The following is a 15,935-nucleotide window of genomic DNA, read 5'->3' as shown; positions in this document are numbered from 1 at the left end:
GCGTGGCTCAGTGGAAAGTGTCCGGGCTTGGGAGTCGGAGGTCATGAGTTCGAATCCCAGCTCTGCCACTTGTCAGCTGGGTGACTGTGGGCAAGTCACTTCACTTCTCTGGGCTTCAGTGACCTCATCTGTCAAATGGGGATGAAGACTGTGAGCCTCACGTGGGACAACCTGATTATCCTCTATCTCCCCTAGCACTTAGAACAGTGCTCTGCACATAGTAAGGGCTTAACAAATACCAACATTATTATTAATATTATCATTATTATTATCTCTGCTCCTCAAGGAGCTTATAGCCTTCTGCGTGCAGAGCACTGGACTAAGTGCTTAGGAGAGTACAATAGGGTTAATAGCAGATATGATCTCTGCTCCCCAAGGAGTTTATAGCCTACTGTGTGCACAGCACTGTACTAAACGCTTGGGAGAGTACAATAGAGTTGGTGGATACCAACCCGCCTGTCAGGGAGTTTACAATCTTCTAAGTGCGTGGGAGACATACAAGATGATCGGGTTGGATACAGTCCCTGGCCCGCTTGGGAGAGAACTGGTAATTTGTTTTTTTCATTTTTGTGTGTTTTACGTTCTTTGTTAAGCACTTACTCTGTAACAACCACTCTACTAAGCGCTGGGAGTAGATACAAGTTCATCAGGTTGGATACAGTCCCTGTCCCACGTGGGGCTCACAGTCCTAGTCCCCATTTTCCAGATGAGGGCACTGAGGCCCAGAGAAGTGAAGTGACTTGTCCAAGGTCACACGGCAGACAAGTGGCAGAGCCGGGATTGGAATCCAGGCTCTTCTGATACCAGGCCCCGAGTTCTAGCCACTAGGCTATTCTGCTTTTGCCCCAAGCTCTGGGGATGGCTGATGGGTGACGATGTTGTCTGTGAGAGGATCTTGGTCAGAGAGTGTGTCTGTTTATTGTTTTATTGTCCTCTCCCCAGCGTTTAGTACAGTGCTCTGCACACAGTAAGCCCTCAGTAAATATGATTGAATGAACAATAGTTCTAGGGCAGAAAGTTTCAGAAATCTCAAAGCTCAGCCTTCTCGTTCCAAAGAAAAAAACCACCAAAAACAGGGGCGGGTTCTGCTGGCGTCTCTCAGATATTTCTTTGGAATCCTCCTTGTTTGCCACTGTGACTCCAGCTAATTAGATCAGTAATCTGCTTTTCCTCCTTAATTAGCACTTGGTACCATCCTTCCGAAGAATGTGGCATCTGGGGTATAATTGAGCTGTTCAAAATAGGCGTGGAGGAGCAATTTTATGGTTAGTACACGAATCTCTGAGCCTCTGAAACTCAGTCAGCTGAAAGCAATCTGGAATATTACTATTAATTCCACTAGTAAAAACGGCATTTGCGAAGTGCTTCCGACTGCCCGAGTGCTGGCTGATAGATGATAGAGTGTGAGCTCGCTGTGGGCAGGGAATGTCACTGTTTATCGTTGTACTCTGCTTTCCCAAGCGTTTAGTACAGGGCTCTGCACGCAATAAGTACGATTGGTGATATCGAACGATAGGTTAAAAAAAACTCCACCCCGCACGAAGCTCACGGGGAATCTAAATGTCGGGGGGAGAGCCGGTGTTTAGTCACGTCTTATGCATGAGGGAAATGAGGCACAGAGAGGTTCAGGATGTTGCCCAAGGTCGCCCAGCGGGCCCGTGACCGAACTGGGTCTTGAAACTGAGTCTTCCGGGTCTTCTGACCCAGGTTCTTTCCACTAGACCACACTGCCTCGCTCGCCGTCTCTCTCGGTCTCTCTCTTCTTCAACCTCTCTCTTCCTCGATCTCTCTTTCTCTATCTTTCTCTTTCTCTATCATATATGCAGCTGGATCTAGACAGCTACAGTTGGGGAAGAGCACTGTATCGTGTACCTCCTGGGGGTGGAGCACTGTGCTGAGCACCTGCTGGGGAAAGAGCACTGTACAGGGAATCTCCTGTGTGTGGAGCACTGTGCTGGGCCCCTATTGAGGGAAGAGTACTGTACCATGTATCTCCTGTGTGCAGAGAACTGTGCTGGGCACCTCCGTGGGAATAATAATAATGTTGGTATTTGTTAAGCGCTTACTATGCGCCAAGCACTTTTCTAAGCTCTGGGGTAGATATAAGGTAATGAGGTTGTCCCGCGCAGGGCTCACGGTCTTCATCCCCATTTTCCAGAGGAGGTAACTGAGGCCCAGAGAAGTGAAGTGACTTGCCCAAGGTCACACAGCTGACAAGTTGCGGAGCCAGGATTAGAACCCAGGACCTCTGATTTCCTCTTGAGAGAATAAAATAAAAGTAGAAGCACTGGAGATGTTATTTTTTTGAAATGGTATTTGGTAAGCCCTCACTATGTGTCAAGCATTGTTCTATATGCTGAGGTGGGTACAAACTAATCAGGGTGGACACAGTCCCTGTCCCCCAGGGGCGTCTCAGTAGGAGGGAGTAGAATTTAATCCCCATTTTACAGATGAGGAAACTAAGGCAAAGAGAAGCTGGGTGACTTGTCCCAAGTCACGCAGCAATCAATTGACAGAAGCAGGACTAGAACCCAGGTCCTCTGACTCCCAGGCTCGTGTTCTTTCCGCTAGGCTAGGCTGCTTCTGATCATCTGATAAGATCAGAAAGGATTCATTGATGAGCAAAGAGATTTGAGATGAACTTGAACCTCTTCTTCTAGACCTTGTCAAAATGATATTTCCTCCTGGTTTTCATTTGGAGTCACCTAAATCAGTCCTATTTATTGAGCGCTTACTACTGCAGAGTGCTGTACTAAGCATTTGGGAGAAGAGCCGGTTGTTGGGTAGGGATTGTCTCTATTTTTTGCCAAATTGCACTTTCCAACCACTTAGTACAGTGCTCTGCACACAGTAAGCGCTCAATAAATACAGTTGAACATTCCCTGCTCACCACAAGCTTCCAGTCTAGAGGATAATCAAGTGATTATTGAATGTTTTGGGGAGAAGCTGAAGTAGGCCAGAAGAGGACCTGGGTTCTAATCCCGGCTCCATCACTTGTCTGCTGTATGACCTTGTGCAAGTCACTTGACTTCTCTGGGCCTCAATTCCCTCATCTGCCAAATGGGGATGGAGACTGTGAACCCACGTGGGACAGGGACTGGGTCCAACCTGATTAGCGTATACCCCAGCGCTTAATACGGTGGCTGGCACATAGTAAGCACTTAACAATAACGCAACTATTAATATATTATTAACAGTTTGACACATAACAAGCGCTTAACAAATACCAGTAAAATCAAGAAGATGCCAACAGAGTCCATCGGTCCGGTTTCCCCGTGAGCCGTCCACCGTCTCATTCCGAGACGGCCCCACGCAACTTTATGTCCCGTGTTAGAAGCTCCCAGAGGACAGGGATCGGGTCTACCAACTCTACTGAGCTGTTAAAGCAAAAAAATAAATAAATAAGAATTCAGTGTTCTTGGGCTTCCAGGTTTTTTTTTTTAAAAAAAAACTACGATCCAAACGATTAAATGAGCACCACTGGGTTTCTCAAGCGTATTAAAAGTTCTGAGATTTGTCCAATTTTTGACGTAAGAACAATAATTGTGATATCTGTTAAGCGCTTACTCTAAGCCAAACATTATAGCGAGCACTGGAGTGGACACGAGCAAATGGGGTTGGACGTAGTCCGTGTCCCTCATGGCGCTCACGGTCTCAATTCCCTTTTTAAAGATGAGGGAACTGTGGCACAGAGGAGTGAAGTCTCCTGCCCGAGGCCACCCAGCAGACATGGGGCAGAGCCGGGATTAGAACCCATGACCTTCTGACTCCCAGGCCCGGACTCCGTCCACTAGACCATCCTGCTTCTTTGCAGATGACAGAATGACCGGGAATAAGTGCACCTCAGGAGCCTTCAGTGCCGTGATCTTCCTTTCAGGTTTCACATTCATACCTGGAGGCCAGTTTAATTCATTTACGGCGCTGTGCCGTTGTTCTTCACCCGACAGCAAATTTTTCTTCCTTAATGTGGGCTGTCATCATTGAGGATCACGGTGAGAAATGAGGCAAATTACCTTTCCCTGGGGGAATCCGTTGGGAGACATATGGGAAGGCGCTGCGTGAGTTTTGATTACAGCAGAGAAAACCAGCCCTTCCTTTCATTACTTCCGAAATGAAAGATGCCGGGAAGAGAAAGGGATCCCGTCTGGTTAATACCCGATGTTGAGAGAGAGGAGAGACTTGGTGGGATGCAGGGCTTGGATCGTTCCTTCGTGCGCTGTCTTGTTCGCGTTTAATTTCCACTGCCTTCGTTTTACCGGTTCTTGAAATACTGTGGTGATCTCCGTTTCCCCCTCTGGGAAATGGAGGCTCCATTCCTCTTCTCCTTCCCGTTTCGACTGTGGACCCCATGAGGGACGGGGACTGCGCCCGACTGGTTATCTTGTGTCTATGATAATAATAACTGGGGTGTTTGTTAAGCGCTTACTATGTGCCAAGCACTGAATGCCAGGGTAGGTACAAGCTTATCAGGTTGGACACAGTCCCTGTCCCGCGTGGAGCTCACAGTCTTCGTCCCCATCTTACAGATGAGGTGACTGAGGCCCAGAGAAGTGAAGTGACTTGGCCAAGGTCACATAGAGAAGAAACGTGGCTTAGTGGAAAGAGCACAGGTTCTAATCCCAGCTCCACCGCTTGTCAGCTGTGTGACCTTGGCCAAGTCACTTCACTTCTCTGAGCCTCAGTGACCTCATCTGCAAAATGGGGATGAAGACTGTGAGCCCTATGTGGGGCAACCTCATTTCCTTGAATCTACCCCGGCACTTAGAACAGTGCTTGGCACATAGTAAGCACTTAACAAATACCAACATTATTATTATTATTTTTATAACATCCTAGTGCTTAGTAAAGAGTTTGCCCCATAGTAAGCACTTTACAAATAGCACAATTATGATTATTATTTTTTTTCTAAAATTTCTGCTCTTATGGGAACTTGCAAGGAATGGTTGGACCTTTCTTGTCAGAAGTGGCTAATCTCTTAGATAAATATTTCTTGTGTCCGTCCCAGGGCTTAGTACAATATTTGCCAGTCTATTTTCCTCTAGACTGTAAACTCGTCGTGGGCAGGGAATGTGCTCTTTTATTGTTGTATTGTACTCTCCCAGGTGTTTATTACAGTGCTTCGGACACGATCAGCGCTCAATAAATACCATTGAATGCCACAAAGGAAGCACTTTACAAATACCACAATTATCATCATTATTATTATCTTCTTTTCTGAAGCCTCTACTCTTATGAGCACGTGTATATCAAGATTGGACTTTTCCTTTCAGTAGTGACTAATCTCTTAGATTAATTTCTTCTATCAACTATAATCATATATTAATGATCAGGGGTTACCTTTCAGGAATAAGTCAGTCATCCCCCTCTAACCCCTCGCTCTAACCCCTCGCTCCGAAATGCATTTCAGTCAAATTTGAGCACTTATGGAAAAGTGCTTAATGGCGCATCTCCGGGCACTCTTATCAAGATCCCTCCAGACTGTGAGCTCGCTGTGGGCAGGAATGCGCCTGTTTGTTGCTATGTTGTCCTCTCCCAAGCGCTTGGTACAGTGCTCTGCCCGCAGGAAGCACTCAGTAAGTACATTTCAATGAACTAATGAACAAAGGAATCATTTATCATGGTGTTTGTTAAGCGCTTACTATATGCCGAGCACTGTTCTAAGCACTGGGGTAGATACAAGGTAATCAGATTGTCCCACACGGGGCTCACAGTCTTCATCCCTATTTTACAAATGAGGTAACTGAGGCACAGAGAAGTGACTTGCCCAAAGTCACACTGCTGCCAAGTGGTGGAGCCGGGATTAGAACCCACGACCTCTGACTCCCAAGCCCGGGCTCTTTCCACTGAGTCACGCGCCTCTGCTTAAGTGTATGGTAAAACCCACTCCCTCCTCAGTCAATAAGTGGTATTTATTGAGCTCTCACTGTGTGGAGAACACTGTACTAAGCCCTTGGGAGAGCACAGTTCAATAGAGTTGGTAGACATGATCCCATGCTTCTAACATAAAGTTACGTGGGGCCGTCTCGGAATCAGACAGCGGACGACCAACGGGGAAACCGAGCGAATGGATTCCGTTGGCTTCTTTTTAATTTTATTGATATTTCTTAAGGGCTTACTATATGTCAAACACTTTAATAATAATAATCATTAATAGTTATGTTATTGTTAAGCACCTACCCTGTGCCAGGCAGTCTACTAAGCGCTGGGTTAGATATACGCTAATCAGGTTGGATACAGTCCCTGTCCCACATGGGGCTCACGGTCTCAATCCCCATTTTGCAGATGAGGGAACCGAGGCCCCGAGAAGTAAAGTGACTAGCCCGAGGTCACACAGCAGACAAGTGGCGGAGCCGGGATTAGAACCCAGGTCCTCTGACTCCCAGGCCCGGGCTCTTTCCACTAGGCCACGCTAAACACTGGGGTAGATACAGGTGAGTTAGGTTGGACACCGTCTCCGTGTGGCCGGAACTCTGTCACAGGAACCATTTCAGACTCTCCCCCTCCTGCTCTGATAATAGTAATGGTTATTTTTATGGTATTTGTTAAGTGCTTACTATGTGCCGGTCCTCCCGCGGTCCCGGAACGCCCTCCCTCCTCACCTCCGCCAAACTGATTCTCTTCCCCTCTTCAAAACCCTACTTAAAACTCACCTTCTCCGAGAGGCCTTCCCACACTGAGCTCCCCTTCTCCCTCTACTCCTTCTACCGCCCCCCTTCACCTCTCCGCGGCTTAACCCTCTTCTCCCCCCATCTCCCTCCGCTCCTCCCCCTCTCCCTTCCCCTCCCCTCGGCACCGTACTCGTCCGCTCGACTGTATATATTTTCATCACCCTATTGATTTTGTTAACGAGATGTACATCGCCTCGATTCTATTCAGTCTCCGTCGGTTTTTACGAGACGTTCTTCCCCTCGACTCTATTCATTGCCATCGTTCTCGTCCGTCCGTCTCCCCCGATCGGACCGTGAGCCCGTCAGACGGCGGGGACCGTCTCTATCTGTTGCCGACTTGTTCGTCCCAAGTGCTTAGTACGGTGCTCTGCACATAGTAAGCGCTCAGTAAATACTATTGAATGAATGAATGAACTGTACTAGGCGCTGAGATGGATAGCAGCAAATCGGGTTGGACACAGTCCCTGTTCCACAAAGGGCTCACAGTCTCAATCCCCATTTTCCAGATGAGGTAACTGAGGCCCAGAGAAATGAAGCGAATTGCTCAAGGTCACACAGCAGACGAGTGGCTGAGTCAAGATTAGAACCCATGACCTCCTGACACCCAGGCCAGTGCTCTTTCCTCTAAACCATGCTGCTGCTCCATGCTGCTTGTATTTGTTAAGTGCTTACTATGTGCCAAGCACTGTTTTAAGCAGTGGGGTAGTGTTGGTATTTGTTAAGCGCTTACTATATGCAGAGCACTGTTCTAAGCGCTGGGGTAGATACAAGGTAATCAGATTGTCCCACGTGGGTCTCACAGTCTTCATCCCCATATTCCAGATAAGGTAACTGAGGCCCAGAGAAGTGAAGTGACTTGCCCACAGTCACGCAGCTGACAACCGACGGAGCCGGGATTAGAACCCACGACCTCTGACTCCCAAGCCTTTGTTCTTTCCACGAAGCCATGCTGCTTCTCGAAATCAGGCCACCAAGGCTCATCGTAGAGCAGTCCTTTCAGGCCCTTTGAACCTAGCGCCTTCGTAATTGAGATATTTCTTAAGGACTGACTCTTTGCCGAGCACTGTACTAAGGGCCGGGGTAGGTAGAAGAAAAATAGATAGGACACGGTCTCTTGTTCCCACACGGGGCTCACAGTCTAAGCAGGAAGGAGGACAGGCATCCAATCCCCGTTTTACAGATGAGGCAACTGAGACAAAGAGAAGTGAAAGGACTTGGCCACAGTCACCCACCAGTCGTGGAGGCTACAGGATTCGAACCCAGGTCCTTTGACCCCCTGGCCCGGGCTCTCTTTCATTCATTCATTCATTCATTCATTCAATAGTATTTATTGAGCGCTTCCTATGTGCAGAGCACCGTACTAAGCGCTTGGAACGAACAAGTCGGCAACAGATAGAGACAGTCCCCGCCGTCTGACGGGCTCACGGTCCGATCGGGGGAGACGGACGGACGAGGACGACGGCGATATAGTCGAGGGGAAGAAAGTCTCGTAAAAACCGATGGCGACTGAATAGAATCGAGGCGATGTACATCTCGTTAACAAAATCAATAGGGTGATGAAAGTATATACAGTCGAGCGGACGAGTACGGTGCCGAGGGGAGGGGAAGGGAGAGGGGGAGGAGCAGAGGGAAAAGGGGAAAAAGGGGGTTTAGCTGCGGAGAGGTAAAGGGGGGGTGGCAGAGGGAGTAGAGGGAGAAGAGGAGTTCAGTCTGGGAAGGCCTCTCGGAGGAGGTGAGTTTTAAGTAGGGTTTTGAAGAGGGGAAGAGAATCAGTCTGGCGGAGGTGAGGAGGGAGGGCGTTCCGGGACCGCGGGAGGACGTGGGCCAGAGGTCGACGGCGGGATGGGCGAGAACGGGGGACGGTGAGGAGGTGAGCGGCAGAGCGTGCGGGGTGGGCAGTAGAAAGAGAGAAGAGAGGAGAGGTAGGAGGGGGCAAGGTGACGGAGAGCCTCGAAGCCTAGAGTGAGGAGTTTTTGTTTGGAGCGGAGGTCGATAGGCAACCACTGGAGTTGTTTAAGAAGGGGAGTGACATGCCCGGATCGTTTCTGCGGGAAGATGAGCCGGGCGGCGGAGTGAAGAATAGACCGGAGCGGGGCGAGAGAGGAGGAAGGGAGGTCAGAGAGAAGGCTGACACAGTAGTCTAGCCGGGATATAACGAGAGCCTCTCTCCACTAGGCCACGCTCCTAGTCCTTGTGGACAGGATCATAATAATAATGTTGGTATTTGTATTTGTTAAGCGCTTATTATGTGCAGGGCACTGTTCTAAGTGCTGGGGTAGATACAGGGTAATCGGGTTGTCCCACGTGAGACTCACAGTTAATCCCCATTTTACAGATGAGGGAACCGAGGCACAGAGAAGTGAAGTGACTTGCCCACAGTCACACAGCTGACAAGCGGCAGGTCTGGGATTCGAACCCATGACCTCTGACTCCCAAGCCCGGGCTCTTTCCACTGAGCCACGCTGCTTCTCTAAAGTGGGTAGATCATGTCTACCCACTGTATGTTTCGGGACTCTCCCGAGCGCTTCGTACACTAGAACAATGAACAGACACACTCCCTGCCCACTATGAGCTCACAGTCTAGAGAAGCAGCGTGGCTCAATGGAAAGAGCCCGGGCTTGGGAGTCAGAAGTCATGAGTTCGAACCCCAGACCTGCCGCTTGTCACCTGTGTGACTGTGGGCAAGTCAGTTCACTTCTCTGGGCCTCAGTTACCTCATCTGTAAAATGGGGATTAAGACCGTGAACCTCACCTGGGACAACCTGATTACCCTGTATCTCCCCCAGCGCTTAGACCAGTGCTCTGCACATAGTAAGCGCTTAACAAATACCAACATTATTATTATTACCCTGGACCCATAAGCGCTCATTAAATCCCATCGATCGATTGATTATTCTCAGAAGCAGCCGGTTTTTCAAGAGGTATCAATTGGATCCTAGCGGCTTTCCTCTCCAAGAGCCTCGGTGATAATGAGAACCCCAGAGACCTCAAAATAGAGCTCATTTATTGTGGTTCGATCACCCCCACGTCCCTTTTGGCCTTTTTTGAACTTCATTCGATTTTGTGCAGTGCAGTCATCCACCTATTAAAATGATTGCCCGATTCACTGCGGTGTCATTTCGATTGTCCCCGATACGTTATCAATAACGATCGGGCTATTTTGTCAGCACCTCGATTAGAATACAGGCTCCCGGAGGGCAGGAGCTTTGGTCTTTTACTTTTAGCGTATACTCTCCCAAGCATCTAGAAACAACAAGAAGCGTGGTGTTTGTTAAAACGCTATGTGCTAAGCACTGGGGTAGAAACAAGATAACCACGTGGGACACAGTCCCTCTCCCACATGGGGTTCACAGCCTAAGTAGGTGGGAGGACTGGTATTGAATCCCAGCTTTATTTATTCATTCATTCGATAGTATTTATTGAGCGCTTACTATGTGCAGAGCACTGTACTAAGCGCTTGGAATGTACAATTCGGCAACAGATAGAGACAATCCCTGCCCATCGACAGGCTTACAGTCTAATCGGGGGAGGAAACTGAGGCACAGAAAAGCTAAGTGAGCTGCCCAGAGTCACCCAACTTGGCAGAGAAGCAGCATGGCATAGTGATGATGACGATGATATCTGTTAAGCGCTTACTATGTGCCAAGCACTGTTCTCAGCGCTGGGGTGGTTACAAGGTGATCGGGTTGTCGCAAGTGGGGCTCACAGTCTTAATCCCCATTTTACAGATGAGGTGACTGAGGCACAGAAAAGCTAGGCTAGAGCCCGGGCCTGGGAGTCAGAAGGACCAGGGTTCTAATCTTAGATCAGCCACTTGTCTGCTGGGTGACCTTGGGTGAGTCGCTTAATTTCTCTGTGCCTCGGTGACCTCATCTGTAAAATGGAGATTAAGACATTGAGCCCTACATGGGACAGGGACTGTGTCTAACTTGATTTGCTCCAGTCCAACCCAGTGCTTAGTACAGTGCCTAGCACATAATAATAATAATAATAATAACGATGGCATTTGTTAAGTGACTACTATGTGCCAGGCACTGTTGTCTAAGCGCTGGGGTAGATAAAGGTCATCAGGGTGTCTCACGTAGGGCTCACAGGATTCATCCTTATTTTAGAGATGAGGGAACTGAGGCCCGGAGAAGTGAAGTGACTTGCCCAAAGTCACACAGCAGGCAAGTGGCAGGAGTGGGATTAGAACCCACAACCTCTGACTCCCAAGCCCGGCCTCTGTCCGCTAAGTCACGGCGCTTAACAACTACCACAGTTATCATGGGGATTATTGGAGACATACACTGCGTTTCTTCGCCAGATATTTAGTCTTGCCAGCTTTAAGGAAGAACGGCCCGATGATGCACAGAGCCGGCAAGTTTGCCGCAGAGAACGTGAACGATCAGCGCTGCAATTAATTGAGAAGCGGTGTGGCTTAGTGGAAAGAGCAGAGGCTTGGGAGTCAGAGGTCGTGGGTTCTAATCCTGGTTCCGCCACTTCTCATAATAATGTTGGTATTTGTTATGCGCTTACTATGTGCCAAGCACTGTTCTAAGCGCTGGGGTAGACACAAGGGAATCAGGTTGTCCCACGTGGGGCTCACGGTCTTCATCCCCATTTTACAGATGAGGGAACTGAGGCACAGAGAAGTTAAGTGACTTGCCCACAGTCACACAGCTGACAAGTGGCGGAGCCGGGATTTGAACTCATGACCTCTGACTCCAAAGCCCGTGCTCTTTCCACTGAGCCACGCTGCTTCTCAGCTGTGTGACTTTGGGCCAGTCACTTCAGTTATCTGTGCTTCATTTCCCTCATCTGTCAAATGGGGATGAAGACTGTGAGCCCCACGGGAGACAACCTGCTGACCTGGTATCCACCTCGGTGCTTAGAACGGTGCTCGGCACATAGTAAATACCATCATCATCATCATTAATAATAATAATTATTAATAATAAATACTAATAAGGTCATTGAGGCACAGAGAAGTTACGTGACTTGCCAAAGGTCAGAGAGCAGACAAGCGGCGGAGCTGGGATTAGAACCCACGACCTCTGACTCCCAAGCCCCGGGCTCTTTTCACTAAGCGACGCTCCTTCAAGCTCTTGGGAGAATCCAGTCAATCAATCCGTCATATTTATTGAGCACCTACTGTGTGCAGGGCACTGTACTAAGCTCTTGGGAGATATTCATATCATTAATAATAAGATTCCATAACGGAGGATCTTTCAACTGACCGTAAGCCAGTCAGTGGGCAGGGATTGTCTCTATCTGTTGCCGAATTGTCCATTCCAAGCGCTTAGTACGGTGCATCGCACATAGTAAGCGCTCAATAAGTACTATCGAATGAATAATCTAGGTCCTCGGACGCCTCGGTCGGCCAACCCGGGCTGATTGTCTCTCTGCATTTTTCAGGTCAGCAAGGTGGAGCGGGAGAAGAACCAGGAAATCAAGCAAGTCAAAGAGCACGAGCAGCATAAAAACATAGTCCTGGTGACCGAGCTGAAGACGAAGCTTCACGAGGAGAAGATGAAGGAGCTTCAGGCCGTCCGCGAAAACCTTCTGCGGCAACACGAGGCTGAGCTCTTGCGAGTCATCAAAATTAAAGACAACGAGAACCAGCGGCTTCAGGCCCTCCTCAATGCCCTGAGGGACGGGGCCCCGGAGAAAGTCAAAACGGTGCTCTTTACCGAAGCGAAAGAAGAAGCCAAGAGAGGGTTCGAGTTTGAGAAGATTAAGATGCAGCAGGAGATTTCGGAGCTCAAGGGGGCCAAGAAGCAAGTGGAAGAAGCTCTGACGATCGTCATCCAAGCGGATAAAATTAAGGCGGCGGAGATAAGGAGTGTGTATCACCTTCATCAGGAGGAGATCACCCGCATCAAGAGAGAGTGCGAAAGAGAAATCCGTCGGCTGGTATGTGAGACGTTGGCCTTTTCCTTTGTGTCTAAGGGTGACCGACCTTCTCATTTCTCCGTTGCTGGAGTAGGATGTCCAGGAAGGCAAGAATCGTTCAACTCAGGAGACTGATTTTTTGGTGGAGTGCAGTGTCGTGGGGGCTGTCGGCGCTTAGAACAGTGCCCGGGGCATAGTAAGTGCTTAACAAATGCCATAAACCCCCCCCATTAAACACCCAAACTGTGGCTCCACTGTTGGGCTCTTCAGCCACTCATGCACCCATGGAGAGAATATCTCTGTCACTGGTTTCCTCTTCAAGTGCCCCCTAGATGAAATAATCAATCAATCAATCATATTTACTGAGCACTTATTTTGTGCAGAGCACTGAAATGATAACAGTGATGGCATTTGTTCATCGCTCACTATGTGCCAAGCACTGTTCTAAGCCTGGGGTAGAAACAAGGTAATCAGGTTGTCCCACGTGGGGCTCACGCCCATTTTACAGATGAGGTCACTGAGGCCCAGAGAGGTTAAGTGACTTGCCCAAGGTCACACAGCAGACAAGTGGCGGGGCCGGGGTTAGAACCCACGATCTCTGACTCCCAAGCCCGGGCTCTTTCCACTGAGCCACGCTGCTTCAAGCTCTTGGGAGAATTCAATCAACCAGTCAGTCATGTTTATTGAGCACTTACTGTGTGCAGGGCACTGTACTAAGCGCTTGGGAGAATTCAATCAATCATATTTATTGAGCACTTACTGTGTTCAGGGCCCTGTATTAAACGCTTGAGAGAATATGACACCACAATATAACAAGCACATTCCCTGCCCAGAATGAGCTTATAATAATAATAACGTTGGTGTTTATTAAGCGCTTATTATGTGCAGAGCACTGCTCTAAGCGCTGGGGGAGATACAGGGTAATCGGGTTGTCCCTCGTGAGGCTCACAGTTAAGCCCCATTTTCCAGATGAGGAAACTGAGGCCCAGAGAAGTGAAGTGACTTGCCCAGAGTCACACAGCTGACAAGTGGCAGAGCCGAGATTCGAACCCATGACCTCTGACTCCCAAGCCCGGGCTCTTTCCACTGAGCCACGCTGCTCCTCTATGCTTATGGTATAGAGGGGAGACAGGCAGTAATGGGAATACATTTTGGATATAGACGTAAGTGCCTTGGGACGGGGAGGGGAGATGGAAATGCAGAAGGGAGAGGGAGAAGAAGAAAGGGGGCCTTAGTCAGGGAAGGCCTTCTGGAGGAGGCGGGCCTTCGATACGGCTTTGAAGAGGGGAGAATCATTGATGGATTTGAGAAGGGAGAGCGTTCCCAGAGGCGGGATGTGGGCGAGAGGTCGGCGGCGAGACAGGCGAGATGGAGGCCCAGGGAGAAGGTTGGCATTAGAGGAGCGAAGCGTGCGGGCTGGGCTGGAGTAGGGGAGTAGCCAAGTGAGAACAGTAAAGCAGTGTAACAGACACATTCCCTTTCCACAGTGAGTTTAAGATAATAAGAGGGGATTACAAGAATAATAACGGTCGTATTTAAGCGCTTACTCAAGCACTGTTCTAAGCACTGGGGCGGATGCAAGCTAATCGGGTCGGACGTAGTCCGTTTCCCTCATGGGGATCTCGGCCTTAATCCCCATTTTACAGATGAGGAAGTTGAGGCCCACAGAATTTAAGTGAGTTGCCCATGCTCACGTCCTTCTGACTCCCAGGCTCGTGCTCTCTCCGCTAGGCCACACTGCTTCTCATTCACTGGATCCTATTTATGGAGCGCTTGCTGTGTCCGGAGCACTGTAGTTAGCGCTCGCTTCTCACGTCGAATCCCCAGATGAGGAAGCCGAGGCACAGAGAAGTTAAATGATTTGACCTGTAGGGCGCACGGCAGGCAACAGGCGGAGCCAGGATTAGAATAATAATGATGATAATGAATAATTATGGTATTTGTTAAGCACTTACTATGTGCAGAGCACTGTTCTAAGCGCTGGGATAGATACAGGGTAATCGGATTGTCCCACGTGGGGCTCATATTTTTTAATCCCCATTTTTACAGATGAGGTAATTGAGGCACTTGCCCAAGGTCCCACAGCAGACAAGTGGCAGAGCAGGATTAGAACCCATGACCTCTGACTCCCAAGCCCGGGCTCTTTCCACTAAGCCACGCTGCTTCTCTGTACTCAGGTCGACTCCCTCCCAGGGCCGTGCTTTTTCACTAGGTCTACATCTGCCTCTAATAGGTGTCGATATAAATGTCTATAGAGTTCTCTTTTCTCCATTCATTCATTGTCGTATTTATTGAGCGCTTCCCGAGTGCAGAGCACTGGACTAAACGCTTGGGAAAGTACGATACAGCAATAAATGGACACATTCCCTGCTCAGAAGGAGCTTACAGTCCAGAGGGGGAGAACATATTCCAAGAAGACACCACTGACGGTGAAATTTACCTATGAGCGTGGGGGGTGGGGGTGGTGAAAAGGTCAAAGCGGGATCCGTGGTCTGGACTACCTTGTGTCACAGAAAGATATTGTGTTTGGGGGTTTGCTTTTAACGGTGTTTGTTCAGTGCTTACTATGCATCAAGCACTCTTCTAAGCGCTGGGGTAGATACAACATGGAAGCAGCATGGCCTAGTGGTTAGAGCCCGGGCCTAGGCATCAGTAGGACCTGGGTTCTAATCCTGGATCTGCCACTTGTCTGCTCTGTGACCTCGGGTGAGCCACTTCATATCTCCGTGCCTCAGTTCCCTCATCTGTCAAATGGGGATTAAGACTGAATCCCACCTGATCAGTTTGTATCTACTCCAGCGTTTAGAGCAGTGCTGGACGCATAGTAAGCGCCTAACAAATGCCATCAGCATTAATATTTTCATCACAGGATAATCGGACTCGATACAATCCGTATCCCACACGGGGGCACGTGTTCTCTGTTATATTTTTACGTTGCCTTTCTGCAGGGTTGGGTGCAGTTGCCTCTTTTGCCGGAAAGACAATTTGATTTGTGAATATCGACTTTGGTTTAATCAGGCTTTCACCTTCTACTACTTTTCACGGTGGACGGTTGATTTTCAGTGTTGACCGAAGCTCCTTGAGAGAAGGGATTCTTTGTATTCGGTCTAGCGCACTCTCCCAACTGGTTAGTACAGTGTTCTGCACAGAGTAAGCACTCAATCCATCCCACTGATTGATTGATGTGGTATTCTTAGACACGGTGAGTCAAATAATTTGATATATGAATGTATATGAATCCATTTTCAGTGATAAAAAACTATGATAAATAGTTACCTGATCATAGAACCACCTAAATATGTACCAGTCGCAACATACGTGGAATTATCTATTTTAATATGATACATAAATACTTAATTTTTAAAATATTACCTTTCACAACCTTCTCAGAAA

The 15,935-nt window shown here is 48.6% G+C and overlaps 1 protein-coding gene across 12 annotated transcripts in view; it reads left to right on the top strand.

The window, feature by feature from the left end:
* The window catches only part of JAKMIP3 (Janus kinase and microtubule interacting protein 3), a 201,420-nt gene that overhangs the window by 73,073 nt on the left and 112,412 nt on the right, over positions 1–15,935 (top strand). For all 12 annotated transcript variants that reach the window (XM_029060716.2, XM_039911633.1, XM_029060715.2 and 9 more), the window contains exon 3: positions 12,066–12,563. In XM_029060716.2, the coding sequence (XP_028916549.1) occupies positions 12,066–12,563 (498 nt within the window). The remainder of the gene's footprint in view (positions 1–12,065; positions 12,564–15,935) is intronic.

This window comes from Ornithorhynchus anatinus, chromosome 3, assembly GCF_004115215.2.
Source record: "Ornithorhynchus anatinus isolate Pmale09 chromosome 3, mOrnAna1.pri.v4, whole genome shotgun sequence".
Taxonomy (NCBI): domain Eukaryota; kingdom Metazoa; phylum Chordata; class Mammalia; order Monotremata; family Ornithorhynchidae; genus Ornithorhynchus; species Ornithorhynchus anatinus.
Note: the sequence above shows the minus strand (reverse complement) of the source record. Positions and strands in the feature narration are given on the sequence as shown.